This window comes from Ochotona curzoniae, unplaced genomic scaffold (assembly GCF_017591425.1).
Source record: "Ochotona curzoniae isolate NIBS_2020 unplaced genomic scaffold, NIBS_Ocur_1.0 scaffold_4953, whole genome shotgun sequence".
NCBI classification, from domain to species: domain Eukaryota; kingdom Metazoa; phylum Chordata; class Mammalia; order Lagomorpha; family Ochotonidae; genus Ochotona; species Ochotona curzoniae.
In genome coordinates, this window is record NW_024467127.1 from 3,368,366 (window position 1) to 3,391,778 (window position 23,413).

The 23,413-nt window shown below is 42.5% G+C and overlaps 1 protein-coding gene across 1 annotated transcript; it reads left to right on the forward strand.

Moving 5' to 3' along the window:
• The first annotated feature begins 12,334 nt into the window (after nucleotides 1–12,334).
• On the forward strand, nucleotides 12,335–12,975 carry LOC121150354 (N-acetyltransferase 9-like). The gene has a single exon (XM_040971199.1). The coding sequence runs from the start codon at nucleotides 12,364–12,366 to the stop codon at nucleotides 12,973–12,975; it is 612 nt and encodes a 203-aa protein (XP_040827133.1). The 5' UTR covers nucleotides 12,335–12,363.
• The last annotated feature ends 10,438 nt before the right edge of the window (nucleotides 12,976–23,413 follow it).

The following is a 23,413-nucleotide window of genomic DNA, read 5'->3' on the forward strand; positions in this document are numbered from 1 at the left end:
TGAAACCCGGGAGGAAGGACAGTTTGGACACAGAGGGGGGCTGTGAGGGCCTCTCTATTGGGCCACAACTCCCACTGGTGAACGTTAGAGCTGGGATGAGGGCAGACAAGTCCAGGCAGGGCCACAACATCTGAAGGCCTACATGTGAGCCAGCTCAGGGAAAAGCCAAGCTGGGCTGACTGTATCTTCTTGTAAAAACATGTATTAAAATGCGAGAAGAGAGAAATGATTTCAAGATGAAATTTGTAATACGAAGTGAAGTAGAACATAGAATTGGAAAGTACACAGCTTGGCCTTACAAGTAGCATGCTGAGGGGAAAAAGTCAAGTGTGGCCATGAGCAGGCTCCTGAGCAGGTGCTGCCATCAGAAAAACATGCAGGGGGGCCATGAGAACCTCACTGCAGGCTGCCGGTCTGATCACAGGCTCAGAGCAGGGCCTGAGTGCTGAAGTTGCCTCGAGAGAGGTGGGATTCTGATGCTATCTGCTCATGCCGTTTCTCGTTCTGCCTCCCACGACCCAGAGAAGAACCACCTGGCTGCCTCGCTGCTGGCTTAAGAAATCCCAACCACACGCCCGTCTCTGAGCTGACAGGTGCGTGGCACTATTCACAGGAGTTCCTATGGCCCACAGTGCTAATTCTAGTGTGCTCAGTGTGTGCAAGCTGTACAGACATGGTTGGCACCACTGCAGCGGATCTGCCTCGCCATCCCCGTTGAGGCAACGACCTGCACAGCACTGAAGGCAGAGGTCCTCACCACTTAGCAGTGCTGTGAGAAGAGGGCCTCCCTTGGGACGGCAGCTCCATGGGACCTCCAGCCTTGGAGAACGCAGATACCTACTCCTAACCTGTAGAAGAGTAATTAGCAAATGTGTGGGGACGGTACCACCAGGAGCCTCAGGGTGTGCCCAATGGGGTTTATGGACTGAAAGATCTGTCATTTTCCCTGTTTGCTTCAGAGTTATTTGAGACATGACACCTGCTTATCCTCTTTAGCTTCTATTTTCTGAAAGGAGAGTGTCCTTTCCAAAGGCCTGTTGACCTCAGAGATTCATAGTTAGACGGGGAATCGATCTCAGGATGGGTTACACTTGTAGTTTATCTGTGCTAGATTCAGAAGGCTGGTTTGAGGCTTTTGATATTATTGGAATATGATTAATACTTTTTTTTCTTGATAAGGATAGTCATTTTTAGGAAGCTGCAGTGAAATGCTACAGTTTCAACATTTTTATCTCCTAATACTCCATGTAGAAAGCAATTCCCAGTGCAATGGTGTTAGGAGGTAGAGACTCTTACAGGCCTTACAGGAATGCCACCTCTGTGAGTGGGTTGATGTTGGGCTGTCTTCCACTACTTTTCCCAAACTTGTAACAGGAAGCTGAATCAAGAGTGAAGCAGTGGGGACATGGACCGCTGCACACCTAGGATTGTATCCTGACCTGCCTGCTACACCATGAAGCGGGTCCAGACCTTTTTTTTTTTTTTAATAAATAAGCATCACTTCCTTGCATAGGTTTTCTTTTTCTTTAAAGATTTATTTATTTATTATTTATTTATTGGAAAGTCAGATATACAGAGAGGAGGAGAGACAGAGAGGAAGATCTTCCGTATGATGATTCACTCCCCAAGTGAGCGCAACGGCCGATGCTATGCTGATCCGAAGCCAGAATCCAGGAACTTCTTCCGGGTATCCCACACGGGTGCAGGGTCCCAAAGCTTTGGGCTGTCCTTGACTGCTTTCTCAGGCCACAAGCAGGGAGCTGGATGGGAAGTGGAGCTGCCGGGATTAAAACCAGCACCCATATGGGATCCTGGGGCGTTCAAGGCAAGGACTTTAGCTGTTAGGCTACACCGCCGGGCCCCCTTGCATAGGTTTTCCCCGTGTTCTCTGGCTTTCCTGACTCCTCTGTGATTGACTTTCATGACATTCCACACCTTTAGAATCTAATGCTTATATCAGATGCAGTTGGGTTTCTTTTGTTTGTCTGTTCGTTGTCTTGTTTTAACTGATTCATCTTTCATTCTTCCAGTTGTCCGAGAGCTGTGCCTGGCCTACAGTGATGTTTGGATTATATCAGTAAGCTGATGGCACAATGCCTTCTCCGCTCTCAGCTCTCATCTCTCATTAGTCGATACTGTCTTCTCAGAGCTCAGGGATGAGTGTGGTACACGCTGGGTTCTAAAGGTGTGCCTATGTTTGAAATGGTCATATCGCTGTAATTTTCCTTAGAGGTAGTAGAACCAACAGAAAGCTGAGAAGCGTGATGGAGGAGGAGGCAGGAGCCAGGGCACAGAGAAGTGGGAGCTGTTCTGCTCCAGTAATACGTAATTCACTCCTGCCGTGGCACTGCCACCTTGCTTTTTTGTTTGTTTGTTTTTAAGATTTACTTTATTTTCATTACAATGTCAGATATACAGAGAGGAGAGACAGATAGGAAGATCTTCCGTCTGATGATTCACTCCCCAAGTGAGCACCACGGCCGATGCTGCACCGATCCGAAGCCAGGAGCCAGGAACTTCCTCCAGGTCTCCCACAAAGGTGCAGGGTCCCAAGGCTTTGGGCCATCCTCGACTGCTTTCCCAGGCCACAAGTGGGGAACTGGATGGGAAGTGGGGCTGCCAGGATTAGAACCGGCGCCCATATAGGATCCTGCTTGTTCAAGGTGAGGACTTTAGTGGCTAGGCCACTCTGCAGGGCCTGCCATCGTGTTTTTTTAAGGTGCTTGATAAGTTAATAGTTGCTTAAATAATTGAAAAGTTTTTTGAAATCTAGACAAAATGGGATGTGGGAGTTGAAGACTCAGCTTGTTTTTTTCTTACCTCCAGTTAATGATGTATAAAACTGCTTTTCTCTTTGTACTTCAATCTTTTCCTCTTAAACGAAGATCTGAGGATAAGAAGACTTGTAAATTTCTAGGTCTAAAAATCTCTGTTCCTTGCAAAATCAGGCTCAGTGGGTATATTGTTTGAATTTTTATTTATTCTACCTATTCCAAGTCTACTCTCTTGAAAGTTTTGTTTCATATTATCAAATGTGGAGCACTTCTAAAAGGATATCTAGGAGAAAGAATATTGCTGACTTAAATCATGTCAAAGAAAGTCTGAATGTGCAGAATTTTTATCAGTGTTTTCAGATTTAGCTTATGTCCTAGTGCAGGGGGCACCAAGCTGCCCATCTCTTACATGTTGTCTTATACATTGCGTGACTTGCAGCCAAAGCCCTGTGGATGTTTACTTTTTTACAACAGGTGTCTAAGTACATACAAAGCATAACTACTGATGTGGACTTGGCCAGACTTTGTCCTTGTCTTGGCTAACAGCACACTTATATACAGGTGTGAGGACACGAGGGCCCTCCAAACAGGTTAAATAACAAATCAGAATGGACCCTGGGATATATACTGCCAACATCCAAGCTGCATCTCCCTGTTATTTTTTGTTTTCTTTCATACCCAAACCAAGTGTGTTATTTGGCCAACTCCTGGAAAAAAACCACCATTACTGATTGCAAGGAGGAGGTAAGAAATGTTGGGATATTTTCCACAAAGAACCTGTAATTCATTTTCTTTGTTATATTTTGGTAATTGTCCTTGAATTGTACCTCCTTCTTCTTAATGACTCTCCCTCTGCTGTGTTTGTTCTTCCTCCTTATCTCACTTTTCTTTTAATTTTTTTTATAAGGGCTGCCTTATAAAATAAACCAGTCTGGAGGCAGGGAAGAATTTCAGCACATCAACAGATCTAACTGCTCTCTTAGATGGCTGTGGATCCATGCCTCACTCTCAGCATGAGCACTGACAAGCAAAGGTGAATGGCTACAGGGGAGAATACTGATTCTGTTAGGTAGTTATCACGCATAGAATTACAGAGGGGGATTCAACACCAAGTCTCTGAGCACCTATGAAGCTAATACTCATATAATGGTCTCATGACTTTATAGCCGTGAGCGTTAATACATTGTTTTCATTACTTATAAACCATAATTCACCATCTGTGTGTATTTTATTTCTTAACTTCATCAATACCACGTGGAGGGGACAGAGTAAATGCAGTGCAGAAGAGGATTCCAATTGAGACATGTTCATGTACAAATGATACATGACCTAACACACCATGCCTGATGCATTCAACTGTGCACACCTCAGATGAACAACTCCATTTAGAGAAATGTAGACATCTACAGCAAACTTGGTGTTCTGAGCCATGACTTTCAGAATAAGGAGCTGAAAATCCCCCTGGATCCTGTGAACTCTGGCCATGTTTCATCACAAGCAGTCAAGGTGAACCCTGGCAGGGAGCACTGGATTATTTAAATCAGAATAGCAGCACCATAGTTCTAAGTATCTGCTGAGCTGGCAAGTGCCAGATACATTAATTCCTTCTGCTATGCACAATTGGCATCCTTGGTAATTAATTGCTTCCAGTGGGAACAGTGGCTAATGTGTGATGCTGGGTCAGGATTATTTCAACCTAAGGAAACACCTGTTTTAGCTTATTCTTCTATTGCTCTAACAGAATACCCGAAATTGAATATTAACGAAGACGGGCATTTTAAATCATTCACAGATTTGAAAGGAGAAAATCTATAATTAGACAGCCTTATCCACTTTGCCTCTGGTGAGAGCCTCATGGCGGAAGGCTCCCTGGCAGCCAGATGAGATTACACACAATGTAGCGAGCAGGGCATGATGAAAGAGCAGCATTATGCTTTTGTAGCAATGGAAGCCCTTCTGAGTGTAGTAACAATGCCTCATCATCGCTCTTTGAATCCTACCTCCTGAAGGTTCTACAGCTCTCTAATATCACTTCACTGGACCACGCTGCCAACATATGAACATGAAGGGTCACACACTTAAAGCATATGCAAGCTACAGCAACGCCTGCAAATATCTGGAGATTCTACGGCCTTTGACCATGGTACTCACTGTCAAGCCACCTTGACCTCACAGGCATGGAGGTGGGAGCACATCCATGCTAGCCTAGAAGTTAGCACTGGCCTTTTGTTCAGTTGGAGCCAAGAAGCATTGCCTATGTACTTACCCTGATCATTTACCTACTACAGCCCACAGTGGCCATCGGTCTGTTTTATAGCATTAAGGTACATTTTGTGTGATACCTTGCAGTAGGGACTGTGTGACAGATGGGTCAACAGGAAGAGGAGATTTTCTTTCTGAAGGAAGATTTCATGGGCAATGCTGTGAGCACAGGCTGGGCAACGTGAATGCTTACATGCTGTCCCACGATGGAAAGTAAGCATTTTGCTGTCCCTGAGCTGTAATTGTCAGGTTTGTTCAGAAAGTGTATACTCCTCACAGTGAAAGATATGTGGGCAATCAGGGGATACAAGCAATTCACACATTGCAGTTATAATAATTAGTAATATGTTTGCCTGGTAGATGTGAGGCACTAAGTAAAGTTGCAGATGGATTTTAACACTGCATCCATAACCATGGAGAGACCATGCATATGGTATCAGTTGGATCACTTCAATAACACTTAACAGTAGAGCCGTCCCCTCTGCATAAGGCATAGCTTCCACAGATTACATTCACGCACACTGAAAATGCTGGATGGTTCTGAGTGCCCTTATAGCTGCTTGAGACAGAGAGGCATGGAGCATCAGAACGTGAGGAGGAGCCTAGCTTCAGACCCTACCTGTGCTGCTGACTGCCTGTGTGCCTGCGTCTCACCTCTGAGAATGAGGGTCGTCCTAGCCCCTGCATCACAAGGCTGCATTGAGATAACATGAAGTTCACCAGAGCAGGTGCAGCCAGGGCATGCTCAATGGATGCTCATCATTACTAATGTCCACCCTCTGATTTATAGAGTTTTGGGGGAAGTACAATGTTTGAGGAGCCCACTATACTAATACAAGATAAAGGGTGTGTCTCGGGAACGTTGTAGAAGACAACTGGCTGAAGAAAGAGAGGCAACTGTTAAAAGCAACCTTTTATTACTACACTAGAAAATATCCCAGATACCTGGGATTCTTCCTAGTGCCCACCCAATGTCTTCAACAGGAGAAAACAGATACTTGGATTTCTTGTGCAATTACAAATATTAAAATTGGTTGATGAAATGACTAGGTGAGACTCAGAACTAAGGGATTGACTTCTTAGCACATGACTCTTTTTTTTAACCTAAACCACATAACTGGCTTGCTACCCAGGGAAACACTTGAATGGGGCCATGCTGAGGTCCAGGATGGGCTCGTCCTTCTGAGAACAGATGGTGGAATAAGGTCAGCATCAGCCAAAGTTCTTGCTGTTCCACCAAAGTCATCAGCATTCCATGCACAGGGGGCAACCCACCCTCCATCAGGGTGCCCACAGGATGCATTTCATTGGAGATAAAGACAAAAATGGTTTTGAAATGAAAAGATGAGTACTCAAAAGAGAAAGTGCTTTGTAGGGATCTCAGTTATGTCTTTGTAGTTGATAACTCTGTGCTTGATTTCTGCATAGAGCCTAGTTAAGCTCTGCAGCATTTCAGAATGCCCCAGCATTTTGGAGCTTGCTGGACCCAGGAGGGACTGAGTAAAGGAAGGTGACTACTGAATAGAAGGCACCTTCTAGCACATTTCTAATATTTGCTTTTTATGTTGGCTCTGCTCCCATGCTTGAACTGTCAGGAATTAGCGATAAATTCCTGGGAACCCTGACAAATACCTTGAGAGCCTACGCATTTCAGACAAGAGGCATTTCAGATTTGTGAAGATGAACACACAGCCATACATGCTTCTGAGAGTCCCTGGTTCCACCCACTGCTGGCACTGGGCTTGTACTCCGGAGCCTGACTTCACTCCCCCTCCCCGCTGGGTGTTGGTGGATCCTTGCACTTGCAGCTCCCAGGAAGCTGCTGTTTAACCACTCAGCAAAAAAAAAAAAAAAGCAACACAGCAGGACCCTGGTGCTTGCTAGTATGATTTCTCTGATTAGTGTCATCTAATACAGAACACAGCAGAAAAGCTGGGAATGAAACCGATGTATGTAACTTTTAGCTCTTGTTCATATCTTTGTGGAACTGTGCTCCTCCTGCTTTTCACCTGCTCTGCAGCATAAGCAGTGGTCAATTAGGTCTGTGATTGTAGTGTGTAATAAGATGATTTTCTTTTCAAAAGTCCAAGAAAAAAGAAGCAGAGAGAGAGGGGATTGAAGTAGGGCGGAAGACGCAGAGAGGGAGAGAAGGGATTGTGCCTATGAAATACACAAAATCTGTTCTCTTTATAAATGAAAAAGGACACTAAATCTAAGCCAGCTGGCTGCACAAGAACCCACCCATAAGGGCCTCTCTGGTGCTCTGGAGTCTGTATGCATAACAAGAACAGCAGTTCCTGCAATGTGTCATTGAAGCATCTTGAATATCGGTGAAGGAATAAAGATCAAATTTTTTTTTCTGCAATAAGATTTATTCTGAAAAACTGAAGTTGACCAATAGCTTACACAAATATAATGCATTAATTATCCTTACTAAAGTTATAGTTACCAAAGGACACTCATTTAATTTTATTTTATTCTTTTTATTGTTCAATGGTATTCTCTCCTTTTACTTTACTTTCACATCTCCATGCAGAAGCAGCAAACATTGTTTGACAAAATGGCACTTATTTTCTTAGATATGATACAATTTTAATTTGGTCTGATTTTTAAAAACTGGGGAAGGTGTGTTGCAGCACCTGTTAGAGTCCTGGCTGCTCCTCTTTTGCTCAGCTGCCTGCCAACAACCAGGGAGAGGCAAGTGGTTCCTGCCCTGATGTGGGAGGTCTGGAAGAAGCTCTTGGCTCCTGAATTTGGAGCGGACCTGCTCTGGTTTTTGTGCCGACTACAAGGTGAATCAGAGATTGAAAGAGTTCTGTTTCTCTCTCTTTTGCTCTCTCTGTAACTGTGCCCTTCAAATCAACAGATAAAACTTTAAAGGGATAGGGAGTAAGTTCATGTAACAAAGACCTGTTAGCAAGCATTTCAAAGTGTTTAATACGTGAGAAATGAGTTTCCGTGCAAATCTGGGAAGAGGCTGTGTTCCTAGATTGTTGCCTTGTTCCTAATTTCATAGGAATAATTGTTTCATTTTTATGAAATCAAATACATGTTGGATTGATAAATGTAAAATACTACAAGTCAAAAATCTCGCATCATCCTAAAACTTAAATAAATCCAAGGGAAATAGCATCTGTACAAACTCTGTTAAACTCTAGCCTGTCTCCAAGCTCAGTGCCTTACCCTGTGTAATACTGCCCACTTCAGGGTTTGGTTCAATGGGTTAATCCTCTTCCTGAAAGCACCAACATCGCATGTGTACAATAGTTCACTTTCTGATTGTTCCACTTTCAATCCAGCTCTCTGAGTGTGGCCTGGGAGAGCAGTGGAGGATGACGCAAAGCTTGGGACCCTGCACCTGTAAGGAAGACCCAGCATAAGCGCCAGACTCCAGATCAGCTCTCATGATGATCTTTCTGTCTGTGTCTTCTTCTCTCCATAAATTCTCCTTTGCAAAAGCAAACTAAATAAATCTTTAGGAAAAAAAAAAGACCCATTTGGAAGGGTCTTGTGAATGCTTCTGGAATGTTCCTTTTATATGCATGTCAAACATACCTATGTGAATTTCATATCCTGTATTTGAGGACAGAAATAAGAGAACCAAAGATAACAATGCTATGACCTATACTTTTTAGACTTACATGTCTTTTTAGGATTATATAAAAAGTGCAGAAGAACTTTGGATTTCTTGGAGATAATTCCTTAGGGTTCTATAGGCGGGACCCCTTGGTGGCCACAGAGGATTGTTCTTAGGGCACAAAACAAACACCATCACCCATGCATGCTCCAGTCCCTTACACAAAATGGCATAGTGTCTACATAGAATCCATGTACATCCCTTCATACATACATCAAATCATATCTAGATACTCATTGCACTTAACTCGATGCAAATACAATGTAAACAATTGCTGTATTATATTGATTAGGGGAAATGCCATGAAAGTAAACTGCCCAGTTGTGTTCACTATAGATACACATTTGCCTAAATATGTGGGGCCTTCAAAATATTTATGGAAAGATGAAATTCTAAGTTCAGTTGGGACTGGAATTGCGGTACAGCTCATTTAACTGCCACTTCCAATCTGGACATTCCACATCAAAATACCACTGTGAGTCCCAGCTGTTTCTCTTCTGATCCAGTTTTCTGTGATCGTGCCTTTGAAGTCAATGAGTGATGCCACAAGTACTTAGCTTCCCCCTGCCCACCTTGTACTCTGCTATGAATGTGAGAGGCCCAGATGAAGTTCCTGGCTCCAGACTTCAACCTGCCCAGTCCTGGCTGTTGTGTTCTTTCAGATAGTGATCCAACATGTAGAGAATCTCCTATTCTTTTTGTTCATCTTTGCCTTTTTGTTATTCTGATTTCTATATAACAATTATATAAACAAGAGCCAAGAGCCCATATGGACACCCGTTCACATCTCAGTTACTCCATTTCCCCTCCAGCTCCTGTTTAAGGCCTGGGAAAGCAGTACAAGATGTTCCATTTCCTTGGCACCCTGCACCCATATGGAAGACTCAATGAAAACCTCCTGGCCATTGCAGACATTTGGAGAGTGAGCCAGCAGATGAAAAATCTTTCTGACTCTCCTTCTCTCTGTAAATCTGGTTTTCTGCTATAAATAAATAAATAAACATTTTCTGCAAATTACTTATTTTAAAATATTTCAACAAATAAACTTATATATTTACAAAGTACTATACCAGTTTTCAAACCATGTATACATTGTGTAGTGTCTATTTAGAATTAATATATCCATCTACACATGCTAACATTTTTTAGATGGGGAAAGCATCCAAACTCTTCTGTTACTATTTTTATTTTATATTTTTAAACATTTGTTTATTTAACTGTAAATTCAAAGAGAGAAGGGCATTTTTCATCTGCAGTTTCAGTCCCCAAATCCCCACAAGGCTACAATGACCAGAACTGTGGTAGTCATAAGCTGCAAGCCAGGAGTTTCCACGTGGATGCTGGTGCCAGGGCTTTGAGCTACAGTCTGCTGCTTTCCCAAGTCTGTAAGCAGAGAGCTGGATTGTAGGAGGACATTGTGACCCTGGAAGGTCAGCAAGCACAGGATTGCAGTTCCTTGGACAGTATTTGCATGAGAACAACCTTAGTATAAACGGCATGTAAATGAGAACACCTGGTGGAATATACAAAACAAAAGCAATTCCAATCAAGAGTAGGAAAACAGTAGATGGGTTTTGTTGATGAGCTCAATACTTCCTCATCCTACCCCATACGCACTTTCAGTGTATAAAGTCTGATGCCCCTAACAAACTTCGGCTTTGACCATCAGTCAGGGTCCACATGTGTTATTATCCGCTCCATGGCTCCATCGCTGCGGGACAGTGACACTGGATCAGATGTGGAGCAGCAAAGACTTGTAGTCGCAGCGATAAGAAATGGCAGTGTTACATGGGGAGGATTAGCCTCCAATATCATTCGATTTCTGATGCTTTCAAACAGGGAGATGAACAGTACACCGACATGGGCTATGGTTGTCAGAGGTCGGGAAGAGAAAGGGGTAACAAAGAATGGTAAACATGGATTACTGGATATTTAGTGGAAGCTAGGTGGCACTTAGTTTGTATACATAATTTTCATGTTAAAAGTTGTAACTTCTTCTACATAATACAATTAACTTCAGCACTCAGATCCTGGTGCATAACACAATTAATATCGATACTTTCCATAAACTGCCCAGTGGTTTTTGATAGCTTCTTTCAGTCACAATTTATTGTTTGAAAGACTTTTCAGAAGGCAACATTTGTTTAGCACTTCTGCTATGTATTTTTACTACTAATTTTCAGCTTCTATAAATTGGCAGAGAGAATGCGAACTAGTGCGGCATATTGAGGTTTGCTTTGTAAAATAGATGGCCCGTAAGAATTGTTCCTTGGGCATCTGTGCTGTTTCATTGTAGACTAAGACACATCTATTAGCTCTCGCTGATTAGTCCGGTAATGAAGGTGCATTTTGGTTCAATTCATATTTTTCCACTTTAGTTTTGATAACAAGAAGCCATTAAGTCTACACTTCCAAGTCTCTCTCCCTCCACCCTTGTCCCCTTGCTTTGTTTCATGAACATGTATTTCTCCTGTGTGGGGCTTTATGGAAGACCTCCCTGTGGAGGGGACATCCTGTCATCAATTATTCTTAATTTCATTTTCTGTTCCACGTTCTTGCATTCAGTGAGGACTGATGCGAATAGTTGAGTCGGGATTTTTTTTCATCCCTTTTGCTGTATATGGTTATATATCACTTCTAAAATGTTTTGTCTTTTATTTATGTCTCCTCTTTTCAAATACATGGACAGATCTTGTATTTCATGAAATTCGAAGTTTCTTGTTTAAGAAACAACCTCACCTTAGTATCATTTAATGCTCTGACAGTTATAATTGATACATTCAACTTTTTTTGACCTGTACTCTTAATACACTCTAGATTCCGGATTGTGTTTTATTTTTTTTTTTTTGTTTTCTTTTGTTTTTGCTTTCTTCGTATTCTTTCAGAAATCTTGAATTGTTTATACTTTGGTTTTGATTTTCATTACTATTGGGTCTGTTAGGGGCTAGCAAGATGGCTGAACCGGCTGATTCTCCCTTTGCAAGTGCAAATACCAAATATACGCTCTGGCTCATGTTCAGGCCTCTACACTTCCCATCCAGCTCCCTGAGTTTTCCTTGAGAAAGTAATGGAGGAAGGCCTACATTCTTGGGACTCTTCACCAAGGTAGGAGATACAGAAAAGGCTTCTTGCTCCTGTCTTCAGATGCCATCTGGGGAGTGAACCAGCAGATGGAAGATGTCTCTCTGTCTGTTCTTCCCTCTGTAAATCTGCCTTTGCACTGCAAATAAACAGGTTTTTTTTTTTAAAGTGTATTGCATCAGCTGTTCTGCCAACTGTAACATAATTAAACCAAGATTCCTTCACTGAAGAAGCTCTGCCACTGTGTATTTATCTCTCACTGTGAAAGCCTAGTTCATGCAGATATTTTTCCTTTTGCTGACATTTGGGATGTTGACCTATGATCTTTGTCCTTCTCTGTCTTCTAGCCGAATGCCATCCCAGCCCCCTAAAGTTCAATCTTTGTCTCTAATACATCATGGACTGTGGTCTCTACATCCCTGACTATTGCAGCACCTGTTATGGTCTTCAGGCCTCATATTTCATCTGTTATGATCTTCACACTTTAAATAATACAATTAGCGGCCGGGGCCTCGGGCTCAGTGGGGAAGCATGGCTGGCTTGCAAGGGGTGGCGCGGCGCTGGGTTTGGAGATGTTTTCGTTGGCTGGGGGCTAGGGTGCTGGTTCCGATGAGGTTGAATCAGAACACCTTGCTGCTGGGGAGAAAGGTGGTCCTGGTGCCCTACACCGCGGAGCATGTGCCCAGGTACCATGAATGGATGCAGTCTGAGAAACTACAGCGTCTGACCTCCTCGGAGCCGCTGACCCTGGAACAGGAGTACGCCATGCAACACAGCTGGAGGGAGGATGCAGACAAGCGCACCTTCATCGTGCTGGACGCTGAAAAGTGGCAGGCCCAGTCCGCTGCTGCCAAAGAGAGCTGCATCGTGAACCTCTTCTTCACGGACCCGGGAGACCCCACCCTGAGGGAGGTGCAGGTCATTATTGCAGAGTCCAGCTGCAGGGGCAAGGGCCTGGGCGCTGAGGCTGCACTCATGATGTTGTCGTACGGAGTGACCAAGCTGGGTCTGACCATGTTTGAAGCTAAAATTGGACAAGGAAATGAACCGAGTCTCCGGATGTTCCGGAAACTTCACTTCGAGCAGGTGGCTTTGAGCAGCGTCTTCCAGGAGGTGACACTGAGGCTGACCATGAGCGAGTCTCAACAGCGCTGGCTGCTGGAGCAGACAAGCCACGTGGAAGAGAAATCCTACCGGGGCAAGTTGACAGAGTCCTGCTGACCTGGCTGTGTGAAGGTGGCCACCTCTGCCACAGCTTAGAGCCCTGTGTGGGAACCATGGGGGGTCTTCAGGGCCAGAATGCTCCTGTGCCCACGTCCTACTAGGATCACCTACCTGGACTCGGCGGATTGTCTCTGGCACCCCTGCACCAGCCAGCAATGTGGCTGAACACACCAGGGTCGTGCCCTCCTTCCTCCTGGCCAAACTAACTCAGACTCCAGGAACCCCGCGTGGCCGCCAGGAATCCTAAGCAGTCGGGGAGGAGGGGAAGGGCAGGGGTGAAGGCATCGTGGGGAATGGACAGATCTGTCTCCTTCACTGGCCACAGTAAAGCTCATGGCGTGGAAAAAAACTACAATTAACTTTTTTTTTTTTTGCTCCAACACCCCCAAGAGACTGGATGAGACAACTTAGCTGTCCTCTACTTTCTTCCCAACACTTAGTCAGCCTGTGGAATCACAAAATTCATATGTCATTTCCCCAGATTGCTACACCTATTTTTGCATAATGTTGCTTACATTTATGGCTGCCTGGGAGTGTTTCTATGTGTGCATGCCTTACAGATTATTACATCAGCATGAAAGTTGTAAATATACTTAAGTGTGCATCATCATTTTCTTGTCTCCAATGATATCAGCAAGGCCCATATCAAAGTCAGGTGTCACCCTTGGTGTTGTACTTTCTGTAGGTTTACTAAGGTGTCACCACCGTGGTGCTACAGAGTGGTTTCACAGCCCAAAATATGCTCTGTGGTTTATCCAGATATTCCTCTCTACTCATGGGTCTCTGTACTGTATCCACAGCTTTTCCTCTCCCAGAATGTTATGTTGTTGGAAACATGTAACTTTTAATAGCTACGTCAAAAGCTGCTCTAAAACATCCACACACAGGTTGTGAAATTCATCAGAGTTACCAGCACTTTGGGGTGAGCACTGAGATGACTGGTGGGTCACACAATGACTATGGGTGTCTGGTTTTGTAGGAAACTCCTGAATTACCTTTCAAAGTGGCTGCATCATCTTGCTTTCCCAACAGCGATGGATAGACATTTTTGCTGGGCCATGGTCTGTCAGCACTCGGTGATGTCGGGGTCCATAGCTTAGCCAAGTCGAGAGGTGTGTGTGATTGTGCCTCATTGTTAACTCATGCTTCTCTGGTAGTCTGCATAGGCCTCACCTTTCCTGGAATTCTTGAAAGTCACAAATGAGAAATGCAAGACATCCTAACATTTGCATCTTTATGACTCACCCAAGCAGTGAACAGAGGTAAAGGAGTACAGACACACCTGGGATATGTTCATGGGCTACTATCTATGATTTCAGAGTCTGCACTTGGGAAGGTTGAGTGGGTATGTGAGAGTCTGAGAGGTGAGGATAGTTGAAGCATGAGAGATAAATAATACATCCAAGGAAGTGACGCCCTCCCCATTGTGGTTTTTTTTTTTTTTTAAGATTTATTTATTTATTGGAAAGTCAGATATACAGAGAGGAGGAGAGGCAGAGAGGAAGATCTTCCGTCCGATTATTCACTCCCCAAGTGAGCGCAACGGCCGATGTTATGTTGGTCCAAAGCCAGGATCCAGGAACTTCTTCTGGGTCTCCCACGCGGGTGCAGGGTCCCAAAGCTTTGGGCTGTCCTTGACTGCTTTCCCAGGCCACAAGTGGGGAGCTGGATGGGAAGTGGAGCTGCTGGGAGTAGAACTGGTGCCCATATGAGATCCCAGAATGTTCAAGGCGAGGACTTTAGCCGCTAGGCCACACCGCCGGGCCCCCCAGTGTGGTTTTTATGGGGGCTTAAGTGGAGAGTGGTTATGCAACAATCCAGCACTGCATCCCCTGGGGTCCCAGGTAATGAATTTACATTCTTTCTTTTTAAATTTTTTTTAAAGATTTATTTTTATTATTTTTTCATTGGAAAGGCAGATATACAGAGAGGAGAGACAGAGAGGAAGATCTTCCGTCCGATGATTCACTCCCCAAGTGAGCGCAATGGCTGATACTATGCCGATCCGAAGCCAGGAGCCTCTTCCGGGTCTCCCACGCGGGTGCAGGTTCCCAAAGCTTTGGGCCGTCCTCGACTGCTTTCCCAGGCCACAGGCAGGGAGCTGGAAGGGAAGTGGGGCTTCCGGGATTAGAACCAGCGCCCATATGGGATCCCTGGTGTGCAAGGCGAGGACCTTAACCACTTGCGCCACCGTACCGGGCCCTGAATTTACATTCTTTAATGCAAAGCTGTACAAAAAGTATTGAACAGGTGGCAGTGGAGGTATGAACTCCTGACCCTGAACTAGCTGGCGAAGAACATATCAGCACAAATATCTGTCATCAAGGAAGCTAACCCTTAGAGAGAATACTTTATTCCAAAGCTCAAGGTGTCATCCAGAAGGGCAGAGTTTGGAGGGAGGGCACGTCTTCATGCGTTATGTAGGTTGAAAGAATAATCATCACCAAGTCTGAATAAAATGAGACCAACAATGGAAACTACTCGGCTAGTTTTTCAAGTCAGATATACAGTCTGCCCTATAGATGTATTTCATCTTTAGGATATCATGTAGTGGAGTAACATGGCCATTTTTCTACTTGCAGGTGATTTGTAAGTAGTTAGATTCCCTCATTGTGTTGGGTATAAAAGACTTGAGAAAGTCAAACGATGAGTGTTATGTTTTTAATAATCATACAGCGACACCTGTAGCATTGATTGAGCAGCCCTATTCTGGTATTCTGAGAAATCAGTAGAAATGCCAGTCACGGGTTTCTTCTGCATGACTTGGGGGAAGAGACCAAGACAAATGAGGTTGTCATGAGTTGGCGAAGGCTATGCCTTTTCCTCTTTCTTTCCCTTTTCTCTGTCTTCACTGTGAACATTTCCTAAGGGAAGGTCCTCAGTTTATTAGAATAGCCTGACATGCCTAGGGGAGAGTTGTCCCCAATGGTTAGATGCCCTACGAATGAGGAACGGTAGTGTAATTTTCTTCAGGATAACGTGATAAACAAAATAATATTCATTGTTTCTATTATAAAGGATTTACTGTTCTTAGAGATAGTACAGGTGCACAGAGCCAGCTGTGCTGGGGAGACTGGGGAGGCCCACCAAGGGGAGCCACTTAAAGAAGATATAGGGCTTTCCATGAGGGTGTGATCAGCCCCCAGAAAGTAAGGAAAGAGAGCAGCTCTCCATCCAGGGGGCTGCCTGGCTTTGAATCTTGAGATCATTTTCACCACAGTTTTCAACATCTTGGTTTGAACATTAAATTGTTCAGTGCCACGTGTGATAATGAAGGTGTTTAGGAAAGAAAATGTGAAACAACAAATGAATCAAATGTGAAATACAAAAGGCGAAGCGCTCCATCAAGCTCTCATGGCAAGCATTGACATTCTTAGAATCTCCTTAAATGACAACATAAAAAAAAAAATTAATTGAAGTCAAGAACCCATGCGAAATAGACTAGCGGCTAAAGTTCTCACCTTGAAAGCTGGGATCCCATATGGGTGCCATTTCTAATCTGGCAGCCCCGCTTCCCATCCAGCTTCCTTTCTGTGGCCTATGGAAGCAGTCCAGGACTACCCAAGACCTTGGGACCTTGCACCTGGGTAGGAGACCCAGAAGCTCCTAGCTCCTGGCTTTGGATCTATGCAGCTCTGGCCGCTGCGGCTGCTTGGGAGTGAATCAACCGATGGAAGATCTTACTCTCTGTCTCTCCCTCTGTATTTATAGTTGCATTTCCAATAAGAAAAATCTAATAAATAAAAAAATCGCTAAGAAAATGAATTCAAGGCCTGAACTATGGGGACTGGGATTGTATTATATGGTAAATGCTATTTAAACTGAATGAAATAATAAAACCTTCATTCTTATAATAAGGATAAGATAAGGAGATGTTAATTCTTCAAAGATATAATAGGTTTATTATTCTAATGAACTGCTCCAGATAGCTTTGGACTATATAGGAAAATGTATTAATCTTTTGACACAGTTTTAGATTTTCTCCTCTTAGTCTAGCTGTGTGACAGGAGAGAGATGGCTGAAAGAGTATGCTGAAATTTTCCTCACAGCTTAGAGTATTGAATATTTTTCTATCATCTGGTTTTATTGAATCAAGCATGAGAATAAAATGCCGCCAAGCAGAAAGAATAAAAAGATTGTCAGAAGATGGATGAGCATGCATGTACAAACTCAATATCAATTATGAGGGCTTTGATCGGCTGCTCAGGAAAACAGCCTTTTCGGTTCAACAATTGTTAACATACAGAGCTGCTCCAACTGTCAACTTTGTGCCAGGAATAATATATGTCAACAGGTGGTTCCTGACTTTGAAGTTCTCAGTATGGAAGTGCCTACCATGCACTACGGCTCAGGGAACAAGACAGGGAGAACCAGAGCAGGGCAGAGGATATGGTGGTGGGGACAAAATGAACAGATGGGAGAGGTTTGAAGACAAGATGCTGCAAATGGAGAGATAAGGATTAATAAGGATTAATAAGTATGCTTGCACCCTATGTTTCTTCATTTTAAAGATTATTTCTTTGTAATCCAGAGTTATAGAAAAAGGGGGATGTATGTGTGTAGATACAGATAGATACGTATATACTCACATATATACATACATATAGAGACATCCTGGCCTTGTGATGCTCTCCTGAAATGGCTACAATTGCCAGTCTTGGACCAAGCTGCAGCCACGAGTCCCAGACGCAATTTCTCTTCCGGTGCTGCCTCCTTGAGGACATTCGGGTTATTAATCTCTGTGCTCCAGCACCCTCATTTACAAAGCAGTCCTTCCAACATCACAAGATTATCAAATTCTTACAGAGAAAGATCTACCATCTGCCAATTCACTCTTGAAGCAAGTGCAATGGTTGGACCTGAGCTGATCTGAAGTGAGGAACTTGTTCCAAGTCTCCCATGCAGGTGCAGGATCCTAAAGCTTTGGTCATCCTCTCCTGCTTTCACAGGACACAAGCAGGGAACTGGATGGAAAGCGCAGCAGCTGGGACACGAACCATATGGGATCCAGGTGTTTGTAAGGGGATGATTTAGCCATTGAGACATCACAACAGGCCCAGGATGACAGCTCTCTTGGTGGATGACAGAGTACTAACATCCGTTTTCTCACGAGGCATTTTATCTCAAGTTTTCTGTCTTGTGGGGTCAAATTTAAACTCATTCCACATCTTGCTGCTGCAATAAATTGTCTTAAACATCAGAGGTTACATTTCAGCGTTCATCACTGATCACTGACTGATAGCCATGTGGTTTACTAATTAATCATATTAACAACTACATACATAATAAATCACAAACACAACAATTCAAAAGCCATATTAAAGCATAGGCAATGGAGTTGATATCCCAGGCCAAGGAGTTAGGAGTATTTCCTAGAGCTGGATCATTACTTTTTAAAGTGATACACTTATGGCATGGCCAAAAAGCACCCACGGACTTGGGAAAGTCTGAGGAGCTTTTAGAGATTCAATTCATGTTGCCATCCTGCATGGGAGCAGCGGACTGGAGGTGCCAGGCATTTGTCTTCTCTGAGGCTCAGCTTTCTCTTTCCACCTGACAGCTCATTTATCCAGGTGTCTTTCCCATTGAGCTTTTTAAATCCAGCTTTGGTTTTCATTTGCTGGAAAGAGATAGAATACAGCTTCTGTTTTTCCAAGGAAATATTTCAGTGTAATAGGATGATTGAATACAAGGTGTTACTGATACAGGCTCTATTAACGTCATGGATATTGAAGAGAAAGCCAAGAATAGAAAAACAGAGCTATCTCCAAGTTTTAAATGTATATGGCTAAACTAAAGCTTTTGTAAAAGTGCTTTATATATGTTTAGAAATTGGGAGAAGCAGAAAAGAAAAAAAAAATAGCTCCACTGTTACCAATTGCTGCCTCTGATGAAGAATCTGCTAATGGCTTTCAGGATTCCTTGTTTTTTTGTTTGTTTTTCAAGGTTTCCTTGTTTTAGTAGGTCTGGCACATCTACATATCTGTGGTTGAGATGACATTTTAAAGACAAGGCTATATCTAACTGTAATTGTTGTAGGCACGGGTGGTGATGGGAAAGTAACACGAAATAGTGAAGGAAATACAAATTTTGCATTCTATGATGCTGTGAATATGAATCGTAGTGTATGTAAGAGTCTCATCAGGTTTTGGTACATAGCAGAGACTTAGCAAATAGTGGCTATTGTTATTGTTATGCTATTACTGCTCATTGTGGAATGGGTCTTTGACTGAAAACCCACACAGGCAAGCATAAACACAGAAATGAATATAATTTCAGATTGCCTGTGCAATGTTTGGTTTTCCTTTTGTTTATTTGGAAGTAATGCTAAATTTCAGAAAAGCAGCAAGAATGCTCATAGTATAAAGCCTATGTACATTTTTCCAGATTCACCTATTACTACAGACAGTCACACAGACACATAAACACACAGAGATAATGATGCTTTAGAAAGCTTGTGATGGACAGGTCGTGGCATCAAATCTGTACTTGGCACACTCCCATCCCACTTCCGAATCCTGGTTTGAGTCCTGGCTGTGCTGCTTCTGCCTCAGCTCTCAGCTAATGTGGCTAGGTGCCTTGGAAACAATGTTCAGATCCTTGAGATGTTGAGACCCAAAAAAAGTTTCTGTCTTCTGGCTTCAGCCGGGTTCAGTCCTGGCAGTCCTGGCAGTCCTGGCAGTCCTGGTTATTGCTACTATTTGGAGAACCAGTGGATGAAGGATAACACTCTCCCTTTCTCTCTCTTATTTTGCCTTTCAAGTAGATAAAATATGCTTTTTTTTTTTTCTGAAAAGTCACGGACTCCCAGGAAAGCTGGTAAATATATCTTGAAAATAGGATGCTTCACTTTCTGCTGTTGTCTAAATCTATAGCATCAGAATACACTTCAATATCAGAATGATGGACTTAGGATAGTTTTTAAAGGACTGTAATACTGTAGTAATAGGGAAACCAGTGAAGGGAGGAGAATTAGAGGGTGAGACAGAAATCACAGACCCTATGGAACTATATCATTAAAAAGACTGAATAACAAGAAAATCTGTCAAATAGGGCTGAGTACATGTCTTTTCTGTGTCTGGCTTATTTCACGTAGCACTGTGTATCCAAGGTTCATTTTTGTTGTGACAGGTATAGGAATTGATCCTTTCTTTAAGGAAATAGCCCATTGAATGGTTATTCCACCCTTTTATCCATTTATTACTTGGTAGACATTGGTTCATCTTGTCAGTAGTTATACAATGAGTATTGGCTAACAGGTATCTGCTTGAGTCTCTCTATTTTTAAATTGTTTCAGGGTTGCCTTTTCACTCCCAACTAACAGTGGAAATACTGAGTTATGTGGTAATATTTTGCTAAAGTTTTTGAGAGACTGCCTTGAAGAATATTGTTTTTTTCCCACCGTTACTTTTCTTACTAGGTCTTAATAGCTACCCTAATAAGCATGAATTGGTATCTTCTCTTTCATTGTGTTTTTCACTTTCATAATTATTAATAATGTTGGGACTATCTCATAAGCTTATGATCACTTGCATATCTTTGAAAGATGTCTAATCAAATCCTTTGTTCACTTTAAAATTGGGCTGCCTTTCTTGCTGGTCAGGAATGGATTTTCTAATATCACTTCCCATCCTGTACGTAGTTTTAACTGTCTTGATATTGTCCTTTGAGGGACAGAACTTTAAAATTTTAATGAATGCCATTTTAATCTACCTTTCTATTCCATGCTGATGCTTTCAAGCTCTCTTTCCAAATTTAAGTCAGGAAAGTTTATTATATGTTTCCTTTCAAAAGTTTCATGATTTTATCTCCTATACATATGTTGCTTATCTGTTTTGAGTTCATTTTTATTTTGTCTTGGATCTGTGGGTCCAGTTTTTCTATTTTGCATATTTTTAGTCTAGTGGGGTCCAGAACCATTTATTAAGAAGCTTATTATTTCTCCAGGGAATATTCATGGCACGATGATAGATTTACTCCCTTCTTCTCAATGCTGTCCATCGCCCTAAAGATTCGCCTCTTTAGATTAGTGTATTTTTGAAGTGGCCTCAAAATCGGGAGGTGTGAGTGATAAAGTTCTATTTTTTTCCCAGTTGCTCTGGCTGTCTACAATTCCACACACATTTGAGGACTGAATTTCCATTTCCCAAGAAAAAAGATGTTAAAGTGGTGTTCTAATGACTATCATGAATCTATAGCTTGTTGTGGTACTGTGATTTTCTTAACTATATGTCAGATACCCATACCCATGTACCCAGGCTGACAAAATTTCTTGTGGCAATGCTTTATGCTTTTCCTTGCATGGCACTTTTACTTCTTTAATTATATCGTCCCCAGATTGTTTATTCATTGAAACATAAGTGTAAATGGGATTGCTTTCATATTTCTTTTGTATATCCTTCACTGTGAGCCTACAAAAACACATCTGATTTTTCAATGGAAGATCTTTGGTTGAAGTTTATGTTTCCAGTGATTTAAAGTATGTTTCTACCAATTTTGCTTTTGATTTTAGAGTTCCTATTTAATATAGTTTGTTATTACTTTTTTTCTGAATCTCTCCTAAGCATATTTGGAGAATAGGTGTGAAAATAAAATTGGAAGAATATTTGTTCTTGTCCTTTCAAGTTTTAATTTTAACTAATGCACAATTAGTTTCCTGAACATTTTTAGAGGTTTGTTTGTTTGACACGCAGAATTAAACAGAGAGCAAGACTCCCATCCTTCGTTCACTGCCAAAATGGCTACAATGCCTAGAACTGTGCCATTCCAAAGGCAGGATATGGGTTCTTCTGGGTTTCCCCTGTGGGTGTTGGGGCACAAGCACTCAGGTCATCTTTTGCTGCTTTTTCCAGGTGCATTGGTGAGGCACTGCATTGGAAATGGTACAGCTGGGATGCAAACTAGCATCTGTGTGGAATACTAATGGTGTACGCTATAGCTTTATATGCTGTGCTCCAGCACAGATCCCAATCCTTTCATACATTTTTAGGTAACACCATGAGGTATTTCAATACATGCCCACACTTTGTAGTGGTCAAGTTAGGGCAAAAACACATCTGTCTTCTCTAGCATTTATTATGTCATTGCAATGAAGGCATTCAAAATTCTTTCTTTGGAAAATTTTTAAAAAGGAGCAACCTGGATTGCCATGATCTCTAGTCACAGAACCGTGCAGCACAGCAGCAGCCCTTCTTCCTCCTGAGTGTGATTCATCACCTGTCGATCAGTTTCCTCCATTCCTCTCTTCCCCACAGCCATCCGAGCCTCTTACAAGCAGCAGCTATTCTACCATGAATGTTGATGAAATCTGCTCCTTTAGATTCTACCCACAGGGAGATCATAGAGAACTGGCATTTCTGTGTCTGGCTTATTATAATTTACTTACTGACCTCTGGTTAAATCTGTGTTATTTATTTTTTTATATTTATTTTATTCATTATTGTTTATTTTTATTGGAAAGTCAGATATACAGAGAGAAAGAAAGACAGAGAGGAAGATCTTCCATCTGTTGATATACTCACTAAGCAACTGCAAAGACTGGTGGTACACAGATGTGAAGCCAAGAGCCTGGAGCTTCTTCCAGGTCTCCCACATGGTTGCAGGGTCCCATGGCTTTAGCCTGTCCTTCACTGTTTTCCCAAGCCACAGGCAGGAAGGTGGATGGGAAGAGGGGCCATTGGGATTTCGACCAAAGACCAAATGTGATGCAGGTGTGTGCAAGGTGAGGACTTTAGCTGATAGGTTACTGTGCTGGGCCTTATCTGTATTATTTTAAATGACAAGAGTTCTTCTCCATCTTTCTTCTTCTTTGAATGCTTCAGTTTTAATATTTCAAGCATCCTCTATGGTGGGAACTTTGGTTGTTTCCATTTCTTGGCTATCGTGAATAACTTCGCAATATACATAGGCATGTGGCTATCTTTTTGAAAGAGCAGGCTCATTCTCCCTGTATATTTATGGATCTCCACAGGTTTGTCTAGTCACATCACTGTTCCACCTTGAGTACTTTGAGGAATGAACCTCCAGATGCTTTTCCACAACGGTTGCAGTGATTGGCTTTCCCACCCACAGTGCACAGCGTTTTTCTTTTTTTTTCCTCCACATCCTCATCACTTGTAACCTCCAGTCTTTTTAACAAAAGTTAAAGTGGTTACTCTTTAATGATTACCCATGGATTAGGGAATATGCTTAACAGTTACACAGATCTACATATTACAAATTGATTTCTAGAATTCCCTAGAGTCTTGGAATAAATGAGAGTCATAACTGGCTTTTATTCCATTTTCTTTTCCTGCAGCAAGTCACATTTCATAGCATAATATAGGATTTAAGACGCATCTTTATTCGTTGTTTTTAATTTTGTCCCTAATTGAATTTGGTCACCAGGCTTCATTCTTGTTTTTTTTTTCCAGAACCATTGTTTTTGCATTTTCTG